The following is a 27,223-nucleotide window of genomic DNA, read 5'->3' as shown; positions in this document are numbered from 1 at the left end:
TAACAATGGATCTTACCAGTTTTTTGGTTTCCCTCTATTCAGTTTAGACTGGTCATTTTGGGGTTACACTGCTTGGGTTCACTTTGAAGTTTTTCTCCGGTACACACACATACACACTGCCTCTTTCCCCACCCCTCTTCCTCCATCTCATTTTCCTCTAATTGATGGATGCTGTCTCTCACCCCATATTCAGCCTCTCTGGCAGCTTTTAAGACACTTTTAATGGGAGCTCAGAGGACGACCAGCGCCATCTTTCTTTTCCCTCTTCTCCTTCAAACTAGCAGCCTTCAATGGCTCTCTCAAAGACCATTGTGTGTATGTGTGTGTGTGTGCGTGTGTGTGTGTGTGTGAGAGAGAGAAAAAGAGAGAGAGAGAAAGACAAAGAGAGGGAGAGAGGGAAAGAGGACCAGCTGTGAAGTGCGCTAATAGGCTCGCCCAGCCCGATGTCGCCGTCTCGCACGGTCACCGCTTCCATCTCCACCCCGCCGCCCTCATGCCCGATGGGAACTCTAGCAGCCTCCTCAAAAAGAAATACCACTCTGGCATTGTTAGCTGAAGAAAGAAAGAACCATGAGGAGGCAGAGACAAAGAGAGAGCAGTGGAGATGAGGAGAGGCTCCCTGTACACCTGGTATTATAACTGTTGCATTGCTCCTGTCTCGATATTATTTGCTAGATTACAATTACACCTGGCATTAAACCGCTCCAGTGGTGCGTATTGAAATTAGATTCTTCCTGTTGTATGCATCACTTCCTCCTAATGTGTCCATCCTTTAGCCCTTTCTCTCTCTTGTTGCCCATACACTGATATTCATAAACACTCCTCTTCGACTAGTATGACAGTATCCATGTTGCTCGCTGTGTAATTTGGATTAATTTCCTTCTTAGATCCACATAAAAAAAGTTTTATTTGCATGCCTGTAGTTTTGATTAACATGATCTGCTTATCAGTGCAACTCTGGTTTGATATTTTGGTATTTTTATAACGTTTTTGATCACTTATGTAGCATGCTGCAAAGGAAACAAGGTCAAAGTACAAAGGGAGAGTGAAAGAAGGGATCTTTTTTTTCTCTAAACCACAGTTTTTCCAAACCCTGTTTGCTGCACCTTTTGTGTGTCACCACCACTTAATCGTGTAAAGTGTGTGATGCTTTGTTTAGAGAGCCCACAAGCCTTCAGTGAGCTGATCAAAACAGGCAGAACCAATAGAGATGAAGGGGTGCAGGTGGGGAGCAAAGACAAGGGGGGTTATCAAAGACTCACTCCTCTGCCACCACTACACACACACACACACACACACACACACACACACACACACACGATCTCTGTTGGCCTGCCTTTGCACGACTCAGTGAACACGAGCTACATCCTTTGATTCAATTGCGCTCATTTCATTAACTTTATTGGCATGACTGCTGATCAAAAACAATATTGCCAACCAGTAATGTATTGAAAACAAACAAACAATTTACGTAGCCACATATTATACATTATTTATGGTGTTGTAGGCAATATAGCATATAATTACCAATATAAAGACCCTGATAACCATTAATTATTTGAAAACAGATACTATACAATCATACAGTCTCCCCCCATCTCTCTGTCTTCATCACCCTCTCTCTCCAGGCTGTCCTCATCTCTTTCTCCCATGACAGCCCCCTCCCACAACCACCACCACTCAATATTACAGCACTAATACTGCCACTTCATGTGCAAATATTTGAGTCTGCCGTCAAATCCCTAATCACACCGATCAATCTCGAGATATTACCGTTCAACTAAAGAACCTCGGACAAGCGCATTGATTTTGACATTTTTCTAGACATATCCCTTCCCCACGGATATATCAAATCAAAGCTTTTTTAATATTGGGTAAATATTCCCATCATCCACTCTCAGGGTGACAAGGGAGGCTTGTCTGCTGTTGAAGCTGTTGAAGAAGGTTTGCTACCACACAACAATAACTGCCAGCGTTTTCTCACCTTGCATGGATTTCAAGCTGCACTTGATGCCTTGTTTTTACTCTTTTCACACATACATGCAGTTGAAGCGCAAAGAACTCAGATCACCTTAATGGCGCCTGAAAGTGCACCAAAATAACAAGCCTGAAATGTTTGAGGTTGGAACAAGAACATGTCTGTAGCCTGCATATCATCAGGCTAATTAGGCAGAGCCAGGCATTGTGAATGCATAGCTAATGAGCGCCTTCTCCATCTCTGCCGGGATCACCCGGCACGTCTAATGGTCACATAAATTCTCATTTATAGGTCATAATCTGTCATTTATGTACATGGGCTCCCCCAATTAGAGGCTTGGGCCCTTCAGACTGATGCCTCTCTTGGGGATTCACAGCTCTGGTACCCTGGCACTCACAGAGCCCCATTAGTGACAAACCCTGACCTGGCGTCCAAGCCGACCCTGGAGGGCTGTGGATAACCTGGCTCATAAATGACGCTGGTAGCGGGGAATGGTTCCAGGTGCTTGTTGTGAGTGTCCCATGTGTCTGTTTCTATGTCTGTGGGCTGAAATGGTGAGGGGCTGGCAGGAAACCAGCACTAAACCTGGGACAACAGGGAATGGACAGGAATAGCAGGAGCTCGTTTCGGTTTTGCCTCCTGTGCTGCCATTTTGATGGACAATAACTATTCTATTATCAAAGGCCAAATGTTGATATGGCACATGTGGGCAAAATTAGAACTGTGAATAGATGATAAACCTGGAATGCATTCTGCATCTCTTTAATTAGAAGAAAGACTGTGAATTTCCAATGAATGGGGACATTTAACTCTGTCCCAGACTCCCAGTGGAATCAACCAAAGGCCAAGTAAACACACTCCCATGACCCCAGAATGTTGAGTGAGTTTGTCCCCACATGCAGGAGATCCTTGCATCAAGCTGTTAGGGAGGGCATTGACAGCTCTGGGGAAAGAAACAGAGATGTAAAGTTTTAATTAACCGCTTGTAGCTCTGTCTTCTGCAAGCACTGATAGATTAACGGAACATATGTAGTTCTGAAGGGTTAAATCATCCCTGCATATCTGTGTTTTGGTATGTCTTTTTGTCTGCATGCACCCTAGCCTGGCAGTGATGCATAAAACATAAATCACAAAAGTTTTACCTGAGAAGAAACGTCTTCTCTTGCTAGCACTGTACTTTGGAGTATACCTCTGTTTAGTAGCAAATATATATCTGTGAACTTGGTTGAAATACACTGCACATAATCATTGTCATGTCATGAATTCACTGCTGTTGTGAAACATAAAGTGAGAGAAAAGTGTGCGCATACTTGGCTTGTAATGCAATATTTATTGAAGACAGAGCATTTAAGTTGGCATTGTTTCCTAATCTGCCTACATGATAGTTGGACCAAAAACAAATTAGGAGGCTCTTGCCATTTTGTCAATATTGTCTCTTGCTATCATTACACTGCACAAATACTTATTTATTTTGGCTCTTGTAGCATCACTGTCATGCTATTGCCTCACACTGTCTGCAGAGAAATGTAGACTAGAAAAGGACAGCAGCTCCAGAGGGTCACGGTGTCAGACACAGCTAAAGTCAAGTTCGTTTTAATGGAAAGAGAAGGCCAAGCTAAGAAGTGAAAGTTGAACTGCCCACTGTGATGACCCCAGAACGACCCTGGCTAGTTAGCCCCTGTTGACCCATTTCACATACAGCACCACTGCTGTTGCTTTTCCAGGAAGTCGATTTGGATGCTTTCAGCCTCCTCTGGAGACCCCTCTATTCTCTACAGTATGTCATCACAGTTGCATTTTTCTCTTTCTCTTGCTTTTTTTTTTCTCCCTCTTCGTCCTGGCTTTCTATGGTTGTTTGAAAAGATATCAGAGAGACCTCAAAGTGCTGTTTTATTGAAAAGGAAGGCAGGAGGGCATCCCACTCCTGTCATTTCTGTCAAATGGTCAGTGCACATGGTTTACTGTGGAATGGAAGCATGTCAGATAGCAACAGGAAATAGAAAAAAGTCGGCCAGGCAACCGTTTCATAACCTCAGCTTGTTATTAAGTTAGACAGCATTGTATGGATCTGTAATCACAGATTTACAGTAAAAGAGCAATATTTTCAGTGCATTGCCAGTGTTTCTTGAACCATCACTCAGAGGAAGGATGCTAAGTGAGCACAATAGTACAGTCCAAGTTGTAGTTGTGGGCCAGCCAGCTGTGTTGCAACCCAAGCCCTCAAAGTCGAGCCAGAAAGGCAGTACAGGTCAGAGGCAGTGTGTGGGCGTTTAGTAATTTACTTCTCGTGGAGCGCTCTCTGGAGGGGTTTTTCTTGGGTTTTGTTACCAGACAAGGAGAAGAGGAGACGGTTGTGTTGTGGTTCACCTCTAAATCTGTGGGAAAAACTCAAAGAGCACATTATTTGATGCCTCTATAGGATGCAAGCCAAACAGACTGAGGTCTCTTATTTGAAAGGCAGAGCTCTGTAGTCTAAAGGTCTGTGTTGCTGGATCTGTCAATCTTTATGGGATTAAAAGGCCAGAATAGAAAAAAAAATGGATAAAGCAAGCGGATAAACAACATGTATAAAAGTGGCGTAGGGAATATGAGAAGTTACAGTCAAGGTTATAGTTTGATAAAAGGGTAAGAGCAGGTTGGATAAATATAGGACTTTACTGGCCCTGTGTCATTAACCAACAAGCCTGGTCACCGTTGTATTGCTCTTGCCACTCTTCAGCGGTTTATTCACTGCACTGAAAGAGTCATTTAGGCTTTGATGTGGCCTTGACTCTGCTATTATATTCTTGTTGACATTCATTCCTCAAATGATACTGGAGTCTCTGCTGGTTAGTGGTTAGCTCTGAATAATGCATATTAAGTAATGAGCTGCCCAAATGGATCACTGTGCAGTCTGTTAGGCCATGCATAAAGCAATCAATTATTCGATCAATAGCCCTCATTAGTCCATCATATAGTTAAGCTATATATATGGGCCTCTGGTTGGAATGAATAATTTACGGGACACAAAGGGAAGTTGAGGGCTGGCCCAGTTCAGGGCTGTCACATGTCTGATGTGGCCTTCGATTCATGCTTTTATATACAGGATTACACATTGTGGATTCTGTATAAATATTATTCACTATCTGACATCTTGTTTCTCTTCATTGTAATGTTATTCTTGTAATCACTGTACATACGGCATGTATTGCAAGTCTGTCTGTAGGCTGTGAAGCAATGGCAACTTCCATGTTCATCACATGATGCAATCTGGCCCAAAAAGTATTTTCCCCTAAAAACAGTGAATACATTTTTCTAAGTGTCATAACTGCCCGTTAATGTCTTCCTTTATTGTTAGAATTTAATCCATACTCGCCAATAACATTTGGAAAGTCCATTCACGTGTGCAGGGAGCCAACAGGAAGTCAGACATCTCAGCCAGCGGAAGTCTTCGATACACATGCTTTCAAAGGGCGCAGCTGGAGAAGGAATCTGGTGCACATGTTCTTTGGGCCCAAGAATGTGGAAGCCTGTGGAATCCAGACCCACATGAAGTGTGCTGGGCTTTGAGGCCAGTTTTCATAGTGGCCAATCAGTTGAATTAGAACTTCTGAGTTTGATGCCATCAGACCCACAAGGGCTTTTTACCATAGACTTACACTGTAAAAGAGACAACTGCAAATCAGTGGATACATTTGTTTTGAGTGTCACTACCCCCGTAAAATGACTTGTTTCACTATCCATTTGGTCTGATAACCTCTCAAATTTATGTGATTTTGTGATATGTAATAAAATTTAGAACTTTAGACCTGTAGCAAGGACTTTTCAACTCACATTTTTATGGCTGGTAACAAACCTGCTAGGTAGCAGGATATTTTCTTCTAACCACTAGATGGCACTACTGCTAACACCTTTAGTGTGATCACGCTGCTCCAACTTTGTTTGAGTGGAAAATCTTTAACCAAAAAAAAAAAACAAAAAACTGAAATGCTCTTTGCTTTGGAATGGAATGTTTTTGAGATAAAAAACATTTGCCACACGTGTGTGAATGCACCTTGTCTTCAAAGCTCACCACGTAGAGTCATGCTGCGCAGCCTTCTGTATTTCCAGGACACATTTTCAGATCTTGGTTGGCGGTCATGACTTAAAGCAGTGGCGGTTTGTCTTTGTTTTCTTGCTAATGAGTACCGTGATGTGCGCCTAACACAACCTCGCTGAAGGGGGCAATGCTGGGAACATGAACCAAGCCAAAACCGCTGGCGCCAGTCCCACATAGCGATAATCTGGATTGGGCGGAGCCTTGAGATCAGAGTACAGTGCCGCCTTTACCGTTCTTTCCCATGGGACCCTTAAAGAGAAAGGGAGAAAAAAAAAAACAATCAAAAAACAGCATGCAGGTCCATCATACTTACACTGCATTCATTTAAGCTTAACTTTATACACCTAATACTTAAAGATTTTACCTAGATTGAATGTGGGGAAGGACTTATTCTGTATTTGCCTTACCCTGGATTTGCACTCACAGTTATCAGCAACCACTGTCTACCATTCCAATCATTAGGCAAACCAACAGTAGTCTCAATTCCCGGTCGAGTGTCTTAAATCCCCTTCCTGCCATAAGTGGCCATGTTTCCTTCTTCTAATTGCATCCAGCCGTTTGGAATCAGACCTGAATGGTTGTTTAGGTGTTAATTGGTTTGAAGGACTGCTAACAGGAGAGGAACAGGAGAAAGGTGAATTAGAACAGTGCATGTGGCCCATAAATAGCACAGCGTTGCCTGGATGCTGTCATGCCTTGTTTAGAGGTGTTCTGGCTTATGTTGGTCCATTAGGTGGCCCTGGAGAAAAGACATACACATGCACACACAGATCATGTGTCACACAGACACACGTGTTTTAATGTTTTGCCTGATGCAACGATCCTCTTTTAACTTTCATATGAAAGTCAGGGCCCTTAGTCCGAACTCTAAATCATTTATTCTTTACATGAAAAATGCATTTTAAGCGTAACTCGAATTTAGCCCTAATAAAACCTTTTTGACCTTGAAAGCTTGGACAGATTTACAGTTAGCTGCTTAACAGATTTTCCAAGGACAGCTGGATGTCTGCGCTCCTCACCCACACACAACTCACTCTGAGTCAGGGAAAACTTCTTCCTTGTGCCATCGGCTCTTCACTCACCCATGGTCTTCATAGTCACCCTCTTCCCTTGGCACACAATTAATTCATAAAGTCTTCTATAAAACATGAGTTAAGGGTGGAAACATGGTCACACAGCTCATGGAAAGCTCACATTTGGCCAGCTCTGCTTCAATCAGCCATCTCTGACTGTAAAAGAAAGATCTCAAGTGCTTCTCTTGCATACCACGACCTCTTTCGATACAAGGCCAGGAGAATAATGTGGTTTATATAGCCTGCTTTAGATGACTGTGACATGATTGTGACATTATGGAGATGTTGTTTGATGTCTGTGAGAAGGCAGTGTTATGGAAAACGTCTGGGCAGTGATTGCCGTTAGATCCTCCAAACAGCACATTATCCTGTACTCTAAGACTTGGACCTGTGCATAGTCTACAGCTGAAGCTGAAATAAAACCTTCTCTGACAAATACCTCAGAGTCAAAACACGAACAAAGATCAACCTACTTCAGATCCTTTTCAGTGACTCCCCCAACAAACCTCAGCACAAAGAAATGGAGTGCTCTTGTCAAGGAGCTCGGTGTTTGAAATGCCAGCATGGAAAACTGAGCAAAAGCAAACTTTGGCCTTGTCAGTGTCTCGTTAACAGCTTTCCTTTAATGTCCTCAAAGAGATTTCTTTCCCAAAAGTCATGTACTCTGTAACTTCAGCAAAGTATGGACAGGTTTTACATGCATTTAGAATTTGTCAGGAATCTCTTTCCTAACAAGTGTCACTGGGTGTCAGAGGCTGCTGTTTTCCTGCTGAGAAATCTGCTGATTCTGTTTCTTGAAAGCTGAAGCTTACACGTCTTATGAAGGGGGAGATTATGCTCTTGGGAGGCTTTTTGTTGCACCTCAAGACACTGAAGTCTTACCCGCCTGCCAAGGCCTCTTTTCTACGCAGATCAGCTGTCCACCTGCTAGAAGAGCTGACATTCTGGCTCCTGCCGCATGCCCCACTTTCCAAAGGAGCCTTTGAGAACGGCTGAGGGGATTTGCAGCTGAGGGGAAGGGGGGATCTCCAGCTGGTGTTGGCATGGTGGTGGGACAGAGCAGGCTAGTGTTGCTCTGGCCAGAAACACTTGCCTCTGTCTTGTGGAGGGAAAGAGTGTGAATGAACATCTCTCTCTCTCTCTCTGTCAAGTTCTGTCTATGTGCCTTTGTTTCATTCCTTTCCGATCCTCAATTCTCACAAGGGATGTCCAGAAGTAAAGATTGTAATCTGTCTCGCTCAAGAACATTTTGACTGATTTGGATCAGCTACTGTCAAACATTCTCATGTCAAGTATATAAAAATATATTTATTTGGGTATTTAATCCCATTATTAGATAGCCGACAGTAGAGAAATGACTTAGGGTAGGGAAGAAGGGAAATGACATTTCAAAAGGTCCTTGACCAGACACGAATTAAAAATGTTGAGGTTTGTGATTGGCGCCATGTATTTAATCACTGTTGTTGAAATTGTGCAAAAGTCAGTCAGAAAAAGTCAGTGTTAACCAGCCCTTATAATTGGCGGATACTGTGACAGACTAGACTTTCTACTGACTACATCTTTTCCCTGATAAATAGTGATTGCTAACCCTCAACACAAGCTATAATGCTGTAAACACACCAAACAGCGGCAAAACGCAGCCTGTGGTGAGCTGCTATTCAATGTCTATGGCAGCCATTTTGGGCTGTAGCCATTTCGGGTTGTAGCCGTTGCATTTTGTGGTAAAGTGCAGCAGCACTAATAGTTGGAGATAGTTCAACTTTTTTGCTGTGGATTGCAGCCAGAGGATACTAGTAGCCACTCAGTAACCCTAACACAAGTTAGAATGCCAAAAACGCACCAAATAGAAGCGAAATAGGGTCTATGCCAAGCTGCAATGTAATGCCTGTGGTAAGCTGCGGTGGCCACTCCTGGCTGTGGCCATTTGATTTTGTGGCAAAATGCAGCCAAACTAAAAGTTGGGTTTTGGTCAACTTTTAGGGGCAAATTGTGGCCAGTGGATACCTGCAGCCAGTCAGTGGTATTATTGCAGTGAGTCACAGTTCACTGTTGCTTTTTGGTGTAAAAAAAAAACCTCTTCTTGACCTCCTCTTATTTCAGGCCCCATCCCAAAACCATTGCCTAATCTTTAATTCTAGACTCCTTTTACCCTTACATATAATTCCCCTTACTTAAAATGCCAAATTTAGAAGTATAGAGAGCAAAACTGACAAACAAATACTCACTCACACTTCTAATCACTTCCTCATGCCCCTGGCTCTAGGCCTTTACTCTGTGTAAAGCCACAGGCTGACTTAGCCATGTCAATCCAATAGTTTTGCACACGGCTTATAAAATAAGAGAGGCTCATTTACAGCTCCATATTCAGAAGATGAACTTTGCCGGTGCTGGGAGCTAAAAAAAAAAGGTCAACTCCTTTGAGATTAGCCAATTGATATACATGATTTGCGCAAAGAGATATTGAAATGATAAGTGAACTGTAATAGGAAGGAGGGCTGTGGTGAAGGTTGAAATTTAAATAAGAAAAAGTGAAGAATAACAGACAGAGATAAATTGTGTGTAAGGCAGGAACCACAAAGCAGACAGTGAAAGGAAGCATGAAAGGAGATAGAGACACAGATGAAGTTTGGACAGACATGAGTAGAGAATACGTATGTTGATTCTTAGGTTGTGGACTGGAGAGGAGTGCAGAGCCTCTCTTCTCCTCTCTACCCCTGACTGCAGCTGACAGCATGATCCACCAGCTGATTTACATTCATGCCACCTTGTGCGAGCCGGCACATAGCTCTCTGCCATCTTGTGAAGTGCAGGTCTTTATTTTACCTCTCCATCTAGCTCTCTTTATCTCCCTCTTCATCTCACGGATGAAAATCTCTTTGGTGTTTTGTGTAACCCTCTGAGTTCTGGGCAAGCACGAACAATTGGATGTTGTTTTTTTTCTGTATGCAGTGGGCTCTGCCAAAGTTGTGTGTTGTGTATCAGAATGAATTTTGCCTCCAGGTGGCTGCTCTCACAACCGTTTGATAAGTCTTAAACCCAGGGCCAAGTCCTGACAGGTAGTATGCGTGATGACCTTACTGTTGGCATTTGGGTAACGTCTTGTAATTATGGTGGCTTTTAATCTGTGTCGCTGACTGACAAATACAGTAAAACGGCAATAAAATATAACAGGTATGCCTTGCCAAAATATTAGAAAACTAACTGCAGAGTGGATGTTGAAAGATATGAACCTAGGTCAAAACAGACCTCCAGGCACTTACACATACAAGTACAAAAATTATCAAAACTGTACATTGTCAAGTACTGTAACAAGCTCAGGTAGATACATGGACGTGCGTGTCTGGAGACAGTTAGCACACCGCTTTAATCTGCAGAGAAAAGAGGAGACAGTAGTAAACAGTCTCTGTGGTCTGCCCTACGGCCTGGACTTGTCATCAACACTGCCAGTTAAGTGTTGATTGGGAGATGGAGCCCAATCGCCAACGGCTAACTAGTCGTTGCCAAGACCCCAACATCTTCCCGTTCACCCCTAACCCCCCTTCAACTCACACACCTCCATCAACCTCCACGGAAATCTCAGTCACTTGCAAAAACTGCATCTCAAGCTTAAATGTAATCAATATGGTTTAATTTAAGAGAAGCTCACTTAGATGCACTTTTGAAACATTTTGATGCAAGTGATTTCATTTGCTGATAGAAATCACCGTAACTCTTCACTGCAGTATGGAGCACGCAGGAGGCAGGACATAAGGCTGATTACACTACAGTCACATAACTGTTTTGTAATGTGGTCATAAATAGATCATCTGCCTTTCCTTGAGTTTGTCTGACACTTTTGACTTAGGCCCTTGCCAACAGAAGTTTTTAAATCTGGCCATCTCTCCAGTTAAACATTTTTGTTGTGGTCTTCGTGTAAATGACCCTTCTTCCTTTACCTTAGATATTTGTTTTCTTCTGGTTTCATGTAGTCCTCGTGATAGAAACGTCATCAACACAACCACTTGTTTACTGTGAGTTCTCTAGACAATTACCTGCTCTATACTATTTATGGGGACATTACACCTTCGGGTATTATCTAGATACTTTCAGGTTTGCAGTGCATTTGTGAAAGGGACTAGTGTCTTTAATCAGTTGAAAGTAGATGTTCATATACAAAGGCACAGCTTTTTAAAAACTATTTTATATATAAGCAACCTTTTAAGTTAACCCTCGACTAAACTGCTAAGAGTTAGTTAATTAAACATCAAAAATGGTCAGAATCACGTTTTGTACATACATTTTTGAAATTACTGGAAATGAGTGACAGCACCCTCAAATGAGAAATGTCACATCATGAGTATCACAATGGCTTTCTTATCCTGATTAATTACCACTCTCAAATTGGTCATTTTCAACAGAAACATCTGCGCTTTTCACAGTTTCTTGTAATGGACTTTAAGATTTTAAAATTTTACACTACATTCAGTCTGAAGGTATCTTCCTCACTCCAGCAATCTCTCACCTTTCCCAACACCTCAAAACCCCCACATCGACCTCGGCCTCCGCGAATTAGCATGCGCTCTGTCAGGCTCCAGGCCTCAGATTTGCCCCCTCCAGTCTTCAACCTCCAAACCAGCTCAGCCCAGATCAGTGCTCTGCTCAGCCCAGCACAGCTTCTCAAGGTTGGGCCAAGGAGAAACTGCAGAAAGGCAACTCTTGCCATCTGTTTCATTTGGAAGCTGACCCATGTCTGACCATGCAGCCAGGTACAGGAGAAGACAGACCTACATATGACCAGAATTCAACCTAGATGGTGAAAGAGAAAGCAAGTTCTTCCTCTTTGTATTAAGCTGTGTTGTTTTCTGCAGTGTTGTCAGCCACTTGTTTTCACAGCTGAAGTTCCTTGTAAATATTTAGGCAGACTCTGCCTGGCATTGCTATGTTATTTGTTTTCACTGAGGACTGCTTGGGCACTGATAGATGCTTGAGAAAATGGCCCAACTCCCCTCAAACCTCAAAACCAGTAATAATACCCCATATCCTCAACCAATTAGTCTTCCCCCGCATATCTGACAGCTACAGAGTTTTCCTTTCTTACATAAATATTGTTCCTCCCTCAGTAGGAGCCCCAGTCATGGGAACCCTCTGCCCTCAATGCGACGTCACCCTCCCTCCCCAAGGTCGCCCAGCCAAACTAACCAGTCCCCTCGTCTAACTAAGCGTGAACTAGCCCACGTGTCTGTGACATCTCCATCTATCACAGCCTTGATAAGGGGTATCTTTAATTACACCCTTGTCTCCCGTGGATCTGTATCTCTTTTCTCTCTGCTTCTAACAGACTCCCATCCATCCATCCATTCTTAAAGATCCCTCCCAGGGAAGGCTATAGCATGTCACTGTCCCAATGCTCGGGACTCAGTAAGTCGATCCAACAGGAAATCAATAGCAGGGCCTAATGCTGAATAATTGAGGTTACGGGAGTTCAGCAGCACTCCCCAGACATACACCCCCTCGTCGTCTTGTAACCTCCCATTATGCACAGGCAGGGGCGCACTGTGTCCTCATGTCCCTCCTCTCACACTGAGTGTATCGATACATTTCTCTGAGTTACTGTCTAATTTAACACTAGAGCGCTCCTTCATTTCTTTGCTCGTTGAGTTTACTAGTAGCTACAGAATTATTGTTCTTTAGCAAGAGGGCTCATCTGGTGAAGCTAAAAATACTGATCATAACAGACTACTGGCCTGCCTTGAAAGATTTTTGTGACATCTCTATAGAGACGTACTGTCGATGTGGGAAAAAACAGCACTTTGAGAGGAATTTGACTGTGTAAAACCTGATTTACATTTAACGTACCTTGACATCTACTTCCTTTGTTCTATTGCCAGAGCATGTAGAAGTGGTAGGATAACAGGAGTGAGTAGAATTACTTGCAAGGTACTTGAAGTGTGCCGTGCACTAGAGGGCACAAGCTGCCTTGCTAAGACTCCAACCTCCAGTTGGAAAAAACAGAGAGGGTTGAGCTGAGAGGTGGACTTCTGTTCAAAAGGGCATTAAGAGACAAAACAGAGGAGTGAGGGACATGTAGAAATGTTTCACCTTTGCAATGAAGGGCTAACAAATTGAAGCCAGTTTACTCTTTGGAATGTTTAATACAATGATGTCTGAAGCTTGAGCAAGTAGTTTTGTCATTTCTGAGACAGCTACACTTTCGATGTACAGCGCACAGTTGTTGCTTTTTGCAGCAAACACTGATACACAAGATATGAGTTGATTTTATTTTTAGCTGTCAGTGTTTCACCCAACAGTGTTTATGTAACAGCCAAAAGCTGTCAGTATTAGTTTATTCTTGACAAATAGTGTGCTGACCTATTTGTCTCTGACTGTCTTTGAAAAGAGTCAGACTGAGAAGTAGTCACCTGTGACACTCACACACACACACACACACACACACACACACACACACGAATAGACAAAAAAACCCAAATACATAGACTCAACTCTCCCTAGCCCTCACTCACTGCAGCTATGGTAGTCTGACTGACTTTTTTTTGACTCTGCTTCTACACAAAGCTGACTGCAACACACAGACACACAGACACACAGACACACACACACACACACACACACACACACACACACACGCACACACACAGACACTTCTTCACAGCCAGAACCTTGGTGCCATAGAGGTGCTGAGCTCTGTGAAGTGATGCACTTGGCTTCAGCCCATGGCAGCTACAGAAACAGCATGGAGACGGAGAAGCAGCAGAAAAACACACTCAGTATCTCAGTAGCCTGTGTCCATGTTATTCAGTCTGAAGCGTTATACTCTTCAGACTCCTCACCTTGCCTTGTGAAAACCCCTCACAGGCTTAAAGTTTTTACACATAGCAGAGGCCCTCACACCTCAAATCTGTTCAATTAGGCCTAAATACATAACACATAGCAACAGTTAAAGGGGAGGAAAAGAAGTGTCATTAACACTAACATCTGTCTAAAGCGCCATGTGAGAAGCATCCACACACACACTTCACACACAGATACACACTTGTGATGGTGTTTTGTCTGTCAGGTTGTCCTCTCTCTCTGCTGTAATTGCTCTCTTCTAGTCTAACACACTGGTTGTACATTTCTCACAAAGCAAAGCCTGCGTGTTCCCTTATAGGCACAAAGCCATTTCTTTGTTGTCTTCTCTCGCGTTTCGGTGTGTTAGTGAGAGCGTGTCGCTTGTCACACACACAAAGACACACACCACCAGCTTCTTTTCCCTCCTCTTCGTTTCCTCTCCCTCCAGGCTAAGGCCACTCAGGCCTGCAGATGGCAGATAATGACAGTGCTGTCCCCACTGGCTAGTTGTGTGTGTGCATGTGTGCATGTGTCTGCGTTGTGGGTGTTGGCTTTGCTTCTCCCCAATTCAGTGCCAACAGTGGGGTGTTTAGCTCCACTTGGCCATCTCCTTGCTGGCTAACTGGATGGTTTGGTCATTGGTTGGCTTACTGACTGGTTGGCTGGCTGGCTGAGCACTTCATTGGCTGACAGTGTTAAACTGGTGGCTGACGTACTAGCTAAGGCATCGACTGATTGGCGGGATAACTGGTTGCCCGTCTGACTGATTAGCTGAATGACTCAGTAGCTTGGAATGTGTTGATTTACTCATTTTCTGACTGGCTGATGCACTCACTGGCTGATTAGCAGTCTTGCTGAGCACCTGACAGGCTGATTGACAAGCTGACTGGCTTGGTGGCCCAACACTGGCAGCTGCTCAGCTAAAAGACAAGTAGGAATATGATAACCAGACTGTGTGTATGTGTGTGTTTGAAGGACCTGAGGTATCCAAGAACCCTCATTCCTCAGTCTATGATTTATGTATTTTATTGCCTGCAAGAGAAATAGGTTTTAGACTCCTCTAGTACATTGTCCAGCTGCCCTCTCAGTATTCTATAAAAAAGTATATAAAAATGTCCACCCCATTTTTTGCCTGAGTTTTGAAGAAAAGCAACTTTATCATTTGGTAGTATTGATTTGTCCTTTTTTTGTTTGCTTTTGGTCAGGTGGTGATGCCAAAAACATACACTCAAGAATTATTTCTAGTCGATATATCTTTTTCTTTTCCTTTTCATTAAAGTAGTTTGGGAGTTTAAAAGGTGCACTGCTAAAAAGTTTGGGGAATTGCAAGAGACAGGTTAAAGATAAAATGGTCAGTCCACAGGATTCATCTTGATAGCATCCTATTGTTAGACCTTTCTTGCCTAGTAAATAGATAAGCTCCACCCCTTCCGGTATCCCCCTTGGGACCAGTTTTTTTTTTGTTTTTTTTTTTTTTGTGGAAAAAATATGTATGTTGGTGCGATGTATTACGCATATGATGTTTATCAAATTTAAGCATAATTTTGCGAGTCAAGAAAGTTTATCCATTTATCGTTGCTTTGTCAGAGTTTTGTGTGAAACCTCTCAGTGAGCTATATCTCTCATCTCGCACAGAAACAGCCACCTTGCTCAGTAACTTAGCAATGTCTCATACACAAATGTAATGTTACCTTACCTGGTGTGTTTTCGCAAGCGACTCATAGTTTTCATCAGTTGGGAAATGAAAGGAAAAGGACCCGTTGCTGGTCTGAGTACATCCTGATATGAAAAACACAGGCATTGTAGGTTCTGCAACTTGTGCAATCTTACTACTTATGTTTGTATATCCAGTCTTGTATTTCAACACAATCTGTGACTTTCTGGACTTATTTTTTAAATTGACAAACATCACATGTGTAATTTGTTGCACTATTCAAATGGGATCAAATTATTTTTCTCTTCACTGTAACTATCGTGCTTATTTTTTTAAACATTAAGTTTTGTTGTCTCTTAGTAAAAACCACCAGATTGCATATCAGTATCCATAGAGAGAATTCATTGCTACATCTGTAAATGTGTGATTAAGATTTTGTGTGTTCAATTTATCCTACTTGTTGGTAACGAATGTAAAAAACAATACCTTCTTTGTTTGTTTATACTAGAATATTTTCTTTAATGTAGGGCTGAAACGATTCCTCGAATAATTCGAGTAACTCGATTATAAAAAATGATCGAGGAATTTTCTCTGCCTCGAGGAATCGTTTAATTTTGCCAGCTCAAAGCATGGTATTTCGCCCGGACTACTTTTAATGCGGCACAACGCGCTGACGTCACGCACGTAAAGGAATAAAAAAGAGGCGGCGGATATGTTTGGTTTTAACCACGGATGTAGAGGTAACGACGAAGAAGGCGACGAAAGCGAAAGGCACAAAGAAAAGGCAGAAAATGTCAAAAGTGTGGGAGCATTTCAAGCTGGACACCAAGGCGAACACTGCTGCGTGTGTTCACTGTAAGACAGCGCTTGCATACCACAACAGTACGTCTTCAATGCTGCAGCATCTCCACCGAAGGCCCCCTGTTTCCTCCGAGAGCGGAGGACCGTCACCCGAGACGAGGCAAAATGAAGTTAACGTAGCGCTAATTAATGAGATTAACGTTACTGTACCTTGCTAACATAACGTTAGCCCTGCGGAGGGCTAGGTTTCTATTAATTATGACTACTGTCGATGCGTGGCTAACGTGCCTTTCATACAGGCTTTATTTAATCTGTAAAAACACAGCGCTGCAGAGTGATGAGGGTGGAAAATAAAAACATAATAAAGCTAACTGGGTAGTTAAAAAAGGAAACCAATGGTTCATTGTTAGGTGAAATGTCTTATTGTCTCATGTATATTTATAATTGCTCTTTCACTAAACAAAAATATGTTTTATCCGATTACTCGATTAATCGATGGAATTTTCAGTAGAATACTCGATTACTAAAATATTCGATAGCTGCAGCCCTACTTTAATGCCATCATTAAATGAGAGTTGGATGCACAGCATGAATTTCTGAATGTATTCCAAGTAAGGTCAGGTGTTGCTTTCGGTCTTCAAGCACATTGAAGTATTTGTTTTGAAGTCTGTTTTACAAGTTGAAAGTGCCTCTCTTTGCATGCAAAGTAGTCTGAGCACACACGTAGCCTCTGTTGTTGGTCCATGGCCCCGGGCTATCACGCATCTCACCCCGGGCCATCACGGGTGACAGGGCAAAAGCCACCCAGGAGGGAGACCAACACCCTCATTTGGCAACAATATATGCACCTCACAGCCAGAAGGTCGGTCTTAATCCCCTGTGTCATATTGCCATTGTGTTTTCATCTTCTGTGGCTATGGATTGAGATTTCTGACATGAGAGTGTTTGACAGATGCAGCTCACTCCTCCATTGTTATTCCTGTAAAATGACATGAGAGTAAAAGCCCACACTTTAAAAATAACTATTGGTGATGTAACTTGGCTTACAATGGTGTTTTTTAGGTGTGTCTGTACAGATATCCCCACTGCAGCTGCTATTCACAACTCTCTAAAATCTCAGTGTAAGATGTGAGCTCTGGTGCCCTCCTCTGAGAATCAAAGAGAGAGGGTTTTTCTCTAGATCCTTTCACCAACACCCTGAGACAGATAATACTTGAGTAATTAGGGCCGGCATGTATAAGACGACAATCTTAAAGCTTAAATTCTCCTGGTGAATGATCGGGCCTGGCCTTGTTAAAAGTATGAAATACCTGATTTCCATCTGCCTTGACTACAGAGGATGTATGGCCTTGTCAAGGATACGGCCCTCCCTCTCTGTCTGCTCCACTCCACTTTCTACTCCTCATTCCCTCCATCTCTTTCCACCAGGGAGGCCTGAAATGTTTGAAGCTTTCCCTTTTTTCTTTTGGCCCTCTCTCTCTGTCTCTCTCTCTCCCTCTCTGTGCCGAGGTCCCTGGATGTGGAGTTTTTAATTACTCTCTCCTGGCTTTGTGCATAACCAATGAAAGATTGAAGGGCATTTCCCTCTGAAAGGCACTGTTAGAATATGGGTTTTTCTAATGCCATCGCTTTGGGAGAGGAATACTAATACACAAACTGTGACTTTTTGTGCTTTTGTGCGCATCTGCAGTTTGAGTGTGTATGGGGTGGGTGGGTGCACTCACGTACTCATATCTAAGTGTGTGTATTTGCGAGTGCGGCCCCTAGACAGACTGTCTGGCTGTTGTTTTGCATGTGAATCAGGGCAGGGGAGGAATGGCATTATTAGATTGGGTGTGCAGCGTGATGGGGGCGTGCTGGATGAAGACTGGGGGAGCAGGTAGGTTCGTTCGCATTGATTAGATTTCTTTAAGACCAGTTTGAGGGTGCAACACCTCAAGGTGCCCCCAACAGCTCTGTTTAGACAGCAAAATGAATAAAGGATGGCATGAAAATCAATGGAGGATACTGTAAACAAATGACTACACAAACTATTTTTGGTGCAGCCTGGCTTTCTGTGCATTCAACCTAAAAGTGCAAAGTCCTTCAAAACAATAAAAAACCAAAGTAAACTGAAGAATATTTGAGACTATGCTTGTGCAAATTAAAGCTCAAAATGAAATGAAATAAAGAGATTTCTGTACACCTCAAATGGAATAGGATAATTGTTATGATTACATTTAAAACTGAGACGTGTTGATGGAACAAGATTAGTTCAGTATAATTCTATGTGTCTGCGCAGTGTTAATTAGTGTCAGGTGATTGATGTTAATTCGAGGTCATAAGATGCTCATCATGTTTCTTGCTTTCTTATGGACAGCCACCCTAATTGCTTTCATGAATATGTCATCATTTTCCCTTCCCTTGCTCCCTCCTCTCCCCCTCTTCCTTCACTCTTAAGTTGCAGACCGTGAAGGTCTTTTGTGTGCCTCTAAAAAAAATATTATTTATTTCCCAGGGCTGAATAAGGTTGAATTGTACATATGACCACGGGTTATAAGGTATTAATATACGCAGCAGAACGCGACGGGGGCGTAGTAGGAATTTTCCCTTCTGTCAGCACTGCGTAGGTAGCGCTCACAGAGCGCCCTAATATGTGTGAATTCATTTCCCCTAACACAGGAGGAAAACTTCAAAGGCAGGGACGAGAACTTGGCCGAGTGGATTTGAAAGGGATGAGTCTCTAATCTGGTTAAACTTTGCTTGCTCTGTATATTTTCTCACTGCTTCTTTGCCCATTCTTTCTTTAACACCCCTCCTGCCTTGTTTTTTCCTCTTCTTCCAGCAGTAAATCTACCTCGTGAGCTGCTTTGCTTTAAAAAGTGAAAGAAATGATGACTTAATGTTTTAGCGAGAACAGCAGCGTAAACCAATCTCAGGACTTGCGTTTGCTTGTTTTGGGATTATATTTCTTTAAGCCTGTCATCTCCCTGCTCTGCGGTGTATAAACTTCCCCCTCCCTTCTCCTTCATAACACCCTCCTCCGCTGCCCTTGCACACCATCACTGTAATAAACACGAGGATGTATTCCATGTGTCGCAGCATCTTTACGCATTACATTTGCTTTGCGGTGTGTGTCATCATTTCAGGTCTTGCCTTAGCAAGCCTTCAGGGCGCTCTTCCCTTGCATCAACCCCATGTGACAGCACCTGAAATATGCATATGTTTCTGAGGCACTGCGGGGTGCCACTTGAGGGTTATTCGGAATGCTAGTGATGGCAGGCCAGAGTGCTCGAGACCTATTCTCTGAATATTTGATGATCTTAATGAGCAGGAAAAATACAGGACTAAGCACTTTGTTGGTTTGCTCGACTCTGGGCGTGTGAGAAATAATGGACACGAGGAAAGGATGAAATATTGAAAACTCTGTGATAACTCTACAGTAAGAGCAGTAAGGTTGCTCTATTGTGACGTCATGAAAAAGTTACAAGTAAAGGTCATGCTCTCTTAGAGGGAAATGAAAAGACCATGTTTTGTCATTGTGGTGAGGAGTGTATCATATGAGGGCTGGACTGAGCTGATGTTTGCATACTTATAGAGAGAAGTGTGGACTTGAGTCACATGACTTAGACTCCAGTAAGACTCAAGTCACAAATTTCATGATCCAACTTGACAAAAAAAACCCCCCAAAAACTTTGCAACTTGACTTTGGATTTAACAACAATGACTCTTGACTTCACTTGGACTTGAGACTTTTGACTTGAAAGTAAAGATTAGAAAAAGATTAAAACGTTTATTAAGGTGATTAATCATGTTGTTAGCCATTAGCAGACGCCTACTGAGGGTAATATGTATCCCATAATGGATTGGATAGAGTCTGTTGACAAATCAGAGACTGTGTTCCATGTGTGCACAACAGTGCCTAGTGGCTGTGCGCAATGGAATAACTAACAGTCACCCCATCCCAGTAACTGTAAATCTGTGCTGTTCGGGCTGCAACCGAAACAATGAGTAAAATGTTATAAGTGTAATTAATTACGTATAGAATATCCTTTGCGCACTAAGTGCAACAAACCTGTTTTAAGAAATAAATACAATTTTTAAAAATGATTCATGATTTTTGTAAATTTAATATATTACTCTCGACTTGAATGTAAAGACTTGAGACATACTTATGACTTGCAAAAAATGAAAAAAATCACTTCTGCGGATGGACAGTTAGAAATCTGACTCTTTGATGGATACTGAAAGGATCCATGACTGATAGATGGTGAGTGCTGAAAGGGACAAATGGATGGGTGGATGGACAGACGGATGGATAGTTGGGTGGTGTGTGGATGAGGGATAGTGGCTCATGGCTATTACTCAACAAGTTTAAAGTTCTTGGAGTTTCTGGTGGAGTGGCTTTCTACAGCTACTGTACCTGTAATAACTTTGCGCCCCTGGTGCCCTTGCAATAAAATGATGATAAATGATAGGGGAGGAGAGGTGAAGCCTGCTCTGTTTGTGTGTGTGGGAATGTGTGTGTTTGGGTTTTATTAGTAGAGGCAGTATATGTGTAGGTTACTTCGAGCAGCGCATAACTTAACTCAACTTATTCATTACACCAATTAATACTCTGACCGTAGTGTCATTCCTTCCTTCTTTCATCTCCAAACAAATGTAACAGACATTTGCACAAAGCCTTGCAGCATCTCGGGCACAAATAGAAGTCAGGGGGAGTAAACTCTGCTCAGTGAATTTAGCTTGTTTGTCTATTCTTTACGTTATAATCACAGCTTATTAGTAACACACGTAATTTTGGATTGGAAGGGAAAAGAAGAACAGTGCGAGAGACAAATGAATACATATGAATCTTGCCTCCAAGGGATGACTTTTTGTGCAGCAATAAGTATTCACAGCGGAACGTAGCCTGGCGCGACTTTGGATGTGCTTTTTAATTGAAGGTGTGGATTGAGCAGACAGGTTTCCCGGGGTTTGACTCATGTCAGCCGTCCCTTCCACTCGGCTGTGAAAAAGCTGTCGTGGCAGATATGGATTAGCGTCAGAGCATCGCAGGGCAGGTATTACATGTCTCTGGTGGCACTGCCAGCACTGCCCCATGACTACTAATAACCTCTGTTGTCTCACGTCTTTGGTACGGGGCTCGGTGTACGCTCGGGACAGCTGTTTTGTACGTGTGCCAGTCCTAATGCCCGGGCTTCCTGGCAGATCAGAGGTTCTTGAGGTGGAGGGGGGATCGGAGAAGAGAGAAAGGAGATAGAAAGAGGTTGTCAAAACAGCACCTCATCCCCTCCTCAGCTGCTTCCTCTCCATCTCTTCTTCTACTCCACCCTCGCTGCCAAAAGCCGGGAGGAGATCAAAGGAGGCCAACATGAAAGGCATCCCTGAGATTCTGTTTTTCGGTGCCCTGTCTATGTGCTCTCTCAGTTACAGATATGGAAATGCTGAATCCCAACTACAGCCTTTACCTAGGCTGCAGAGAATGCCCGGCCTCCTCTGACTTTCTCTCTTTTTCCCTTCTTCTCCTCTCCTCCGTCTCGTCTCGCCCCTTCATCATCATCTCTCTCCATCCTCTGCTCTTGCCTCTCTCTCCAGCAGCCCTCAGGCTTCCAGGTAGATAGTGGTTGATTGGCAGCTGCTGTGACAGTCAGTGGAACCGGCTGAGAGTGGATGAGTGTCAGCCTTGCTCCAGGGGCTTAAGGCAGCAGCAGTGTTGTCGCTCCCTGCTGGAGAGAGAGAGAGAGAGAGAGAGAGAGAGAGAGAGAGAGCGAAAGAGAGGCCCATGAAATAAGACTCAGTCAGTTCTTCTCTTTCCCTCGCTTCTCTCAACTGAAGCAGGTAGGAGCCTAAATAGGTTTTTCAAATCGCTCCAGAGTTTATCCTGAGACTGGAAACTGGAACATTTCTTCAACTCACATCCTGTCATGTGCTTTTCTTCTCCCACTCCTCTTTTCCTACCTTTGGTTTTGATATAACTGTGTATTTTATTGCAGGTTGTAGCAACTTGTTATTCGGGGGCTCTTTAAAATTCTCCCTCACTCCCCTCTCCTCCCTTCGCTCTGACTCCTCAGCCTCAGCTGTTACGCCACTTGACAATTAGCCACGGTGTTCCCGTTTTTGCATCGCTTAAAAAACTTTTTCCTCCTTTTGAAAAACTTCTGAATACAACTCGACGCCCGCTGCACAGCAGCCATGGGGGGAAAGTGTGAGAATAAAAAAATTTAAACATGAAATCCTCTCAGTTCTAAAGTGACTGTGACCAATTCCCAGAAGGAGGGAAAGCGTTTGTGTAATGGTTTTCGCTTGCGTTGCAGCTTGAGCTGCAGCTTGAGCTCTGTCCTGTCAACAGCAACAATTGCATCAGTTTTCCCTCTGGCCAAAAGTGCCCCTTCTCTACAGCACAGAGGACAGAATGACGATGGGAAGAGAGCTAGGAATGCAGGCTCTATGGGGCACTTCTTAGAATCTTGCAGATCCAAAAATACTCTACAGACGTGTATTGATCATGTGTGGGAAAGTTTCTGTTCTTTCCAACTCCCTCTTTTTTGCCAATTTGTTTGATTTGGTCGCAGCACGAAGAACCGGCTACAAGCGATGCCTGCATCTTTGGAAATGATCATTCAGAGTCATAACTGGACCTGGTAGATAAGCATAAATTTGTTCAGAATCCAAAAACTAAGAAACTTTTCAAACTTGGTTGATAAATTATTCTCATGGTTGACTGATGCTATTGTGATATGCATCAGTGCGAAAATCTTGATATAAAATGATGAAATTATGACACCTATAGCCATGCCTGCTGCCCATATCTCTCAGACATGAATTCAAAATACTTTGAAATACTTAAAAGTTGTGTTTAATTAAACTTTGTCATTGCGGATTAATGAAATCGACATGCCATGTAAACCTTAGGTCAACAGATCAAGGACAAACAGAGATAAGAATAAAAAAAAGCAAAACAATAGTGTGGGTGTACTGCTTAGAGAGGAGAATTCAGCTTGCTGAACAGTGGGAACTTCTCATGTCTCCCTGGGTTTAGGGGACGAACGAGCACTTTCAAGAGCCCATAAATATTGAATGCAGGATAAATGCGGACCCATTTGATTATGAAATGGAGGGTGCGTGGATGAGTTTAGCTGAACATGTCAGATACCCACAGAGTGCTCTGGAGTGTCTGGTGAAAGGATGCAAGGCATAGCAAAGTGGACCTAATTAGAGGGATTTGGAATGTATTTAAAAATGAATCACGCTTCGCCGCGACACCAACAACAGTATTCACCACTTCTCTAAATGGGCAGCTGGCAGGCAGAGGGCTTGTCAGGTTGCTAAATACTCCCAGCAACATATGAATGGGAGGCCTGATTACTTTGTCACTAATGATTCATTGGCTCGAACATGCACTCGGGCAGTGTAAATACCTCTGGGGACAACCCTTCACTCGAGTCTGTGTTCACAGTTGCCTTGCCATCTTCACGTAGCTGCTCCTTTTATCATCGTCACAGATATTTTCAGCCAATACATAATTTCATCTTTCAAACACGAAAAAATTCTCCAGTTCCAGATATAAGTTTTAACATCTTGTAAATAAACCAAATATCAAAGTATCAGATATGGAAATGAAAGCATATTACTTAATTTAAGAGCAAAGCACATCTTCATGTTTTAACACATGAATTTACACATTTGCCAATAAGCAAACCTTCAGCAAATTACCTCCTTAAACTGCCTGACTTCTTATATTAAGGCCTTCTTATTTTCTAGCAGCGAATCTCTTTCCTCACTGATTGCCTCTCTGGTGCAATGAGCAAATTTGCGACAAAACCCTCACAACCTGAGGAATGCAATTTCAAGATCGGAATGGAACGTGATTAGAGTGAAATGGGTGAAGCCCTCAGTGATAAAGTACGTCTCAGAGACGGCATTGCGATGCGAGGAAACATCTTAAGGAAAAAAATGCAGTCTGCTTTAATTGTGCAAAGCCAGCGTGAGAGATGTCGCTGTGAATTACAGCAACAGTAAACCACATGGGCATACTCCCAGAAAGGCATAAATTCAGACGCAGATACACAAACACATACACACTTAAGCATCATCCTCTGCATATGAATTAAATCAAAAGAAGAGCAGGGGCTTCTAAACTTGTTTATATGCAGATTTTCCCTGCGTAGGGGTGATGAAAAACAGCAAATACATGGGAAAACACTTGTGCTATTTTTACCTTCAGAGAAATACGATGCAGAATACACGAAAGCTGTTTGCTCCCAACGGCAACTAATACCATCTTTGTTGGTTGCTCTCTCCACATCCATGGCCTTCCATTACATAGATTTGCATGTGGCACAAAGACATAAAAAGGAACTCATCTCATGTCTGTAATATACATACTGTTGTTCTGTATAGCAGAGTGTGCATCAGGCTGCTGCTGTATGATTGCTCTGTCTGGATGGAATAAGAGGTTAATCTCCTTGTTAGAGGTTTAGTAACAGGTTATGCTGGCAATGAAAACCACTTGGCACCCTACCACTTCAGGTTTTATATTCTTTCACTGCTCTCTCTCTCTCTGTCCCTCTCTCTCTGCATGTCTCAGTCCAGGAGCATAAGAATAAGCCTTGACTCATATGTAGTAAATCAGCATTGGTCAATCTAATTTTCTTCATCCCAGAGTCTAGTGTTTCTCTCACGCCATAATCCAGGCTGCTGCCTCTCTCTTGCTCTCTTGTTAAGTGGGCGTGTTGGCTGCAGTGATGAGCTGTGTGTGTCAGACTCTGATAATTACGGGATGCTTTGGGGAGTTCTCCCTATCTGGCCTGGGAAACGTGGCAACGTATCACCTTTGTGGGAATGGAGCAGCTGTTCACTGTGGGAGCCAAACCTGGCAACCCGGAACAGCAAGTGCTACATGACTGCAGATGTTGCAAGATTAGACAGAGAGAGAGAGAGAGAGACAGAGAAAGAGAGAGAGAAAGAGAGTTGCTATATAAGACTTACAATATGATTGAGTGGGGTAAATGTTAATTTCCAAAACATACAAACAGCAACTGTGCTAGTAACCATTGATGTATGGATGCATATTTATACAAAAAAAAGCTTTAAACCTGCGTATATAGTGACTGGTTACATTTCTGTCCGTCTTAATTTCCCAAAACACAAAACTTACACTCTAACTAGTGTTTTCTTTGCCTCTCCCTCCAGCTGGTAGCAGTATATGAAGAGCAGGATCCTCACAATGGAGGTGACGGTACCAGCGCCAGCTCCACGGGTACGCAAAGTCCTGAGCCCTTCGCCAGTGACGTGAGTTCGGTGTCGGCCTTTCAGCCCTACCAAGCCAGCAGTGAGATCGAGGTCACCCCGTCTGCTCTGCGATCCAGTGAGTCCAATAAAATATAAACAGAACTTTACGTCACCACTAATCTCTTTTAACAGGTGTCTGCATGTGAATTCACAATCTGTAGGCAGTGGGACAAGATTTTGGTATCACAAGTGTTCTTGGTAGTCTGTTTGTGGTCCAAGTAGTATTGGCCAATCATGTGTAAGCAGGCTTTAGTTGTATGCATGTAGACAGTCCTTATGGGGAGCAAAAGAGGCACATCGGCAGAAATGCCATCTCAGTATCCATCAGCTATTGTCTGTTAACAATTTAGCTTTTTATTAGCTTTAATTGCTGACTACCTGTAAAACAGTTTCAAAAGTAGACGTCATCTTTCAACTCAAACCTCATTCTCACGTCTCAAGCTGCTAATCAGACTGTAATCAATGACCAGCGCACAAAAGAGGAAGTCTCTGGCCGGATATCTGTCAGCTGTATATATCTGCTGGCTACACAGGAACCTTACAAATATTTTCCCCAGAGGCTTTATCTTTGTCAGACTGATAGCTGATGGATTCTGATATTGCATCACAACTAATAGTTCACTGATCTTTAAACAAAGCTCTCATCATGATTTCAATAACAGATGTTAATGTTACACTGCAGAAACTAAAGATATTATTTCATATATTGCTAAAATGTCAAGTTACCTAATTGGGATATCAAGGAGCTTGAAATAAAATTTCTGCTTTTGAGTAAAATGCAGTTGGCAGTTTAGACATGTATAGTATGACATAATAAAAGCAAAAGGGCCTGTGCTGTGCCTTTTTAATAATTAGCAGGCAATCTGTGCTACCAGCTGGAACATGAAATGCAAAGCTTAAATGGTCAGGGACATGAAGGCTGACATCAGAAAGGTAAAAGCTACTATGGAAAGCTGAGCATAGCAGTAGAGACTGAAGGCAAACCACCTTCTGGACTGATGCATATATTCAGCTGTTTCTTGATGTTGAAGGTCTGAAGTCCAGACAAGCTAAATCACAACAAAAGAACTGAAAAAGCTTCCGTAAGGCTCCATTATTGATTTGAATCTCCCAGGCTGGATAAAAGATGAGAGATTTTAGGCTGTAAATACATGTGTTTGTTTATGAGCTTTGGTTTGCTTGTTGCTGGACATGGGGACTCAAATAATACCAAAAAGCACCAAAGTAAACTTCTAAACTACAACAAATGTTTTACTTGACATGCTTCAGGTGTGTTTTGTGGAGTCGTGAGTCTGTCAAGACTATGCAGTGTGTCCAGGGAATGGCAGTGTACTCACTCAGACAGACAGGTAGAAACCGAGACAACGGAAGGAATTGAGACACAGTTGGATACTCAGTCATGCATGAGCAACAGCACACATGCCAGAGCAAGGTGGACATGCACAAGCTCACACACGGCACACACAACCAGAAAATGGCACACAAGTCAGTGACTCGGATGTAGCTCATGTCCACACATTCACGTCCCATGAAGTGGA

At 42.8% G+C, this 27,223-nt stretch overlaps 1 protein-coding gene across 6 annotated transcripts in view; it reads left to right on the top strand.

Annotated features, from left to right (window-relative positions):
- LOC121960465 (partitioning defective 3 homolog) overlaps positions 1–27,223 on the top strand; it is a 383,207-nt gene that overhangs the window by 87,099 nt on the left and 268,885 nt on the right. For all 6 annotated transcript variants that reach the window (XM_088071635.1, XM_088071632.1, XM_088071633.1 and 3 more), the window contains exon 3: positions 25,587–25,761. In XM_088071635.1, the coding sequence (XP_087927761.1) occupies positions 25,587–25,761 (175 nt within the window). The remainder of the gene's footprint in view (positions 1–25,586; positions 25,762–27,223) is intronic.

This window comes from Plectropomus leopardus, chromosome 21, assembly GCF_026936395.1.
Source record: "Plectropomus leopardus strain MGB_pleo_1.0 chromosome 21, ASM2693639v1, whole genome shotgun sequence".
In the NCBI taxonomy this organism is placed as follows: Eukaryota; Metazoa; Chordata; class Actinopteri; order Perciformes; family Serranidae; genus Plectropomus; species Plectropomus leopardus.
This window is presented reverse-complemented; position numbering and strand designations above follow the sequence as displayed.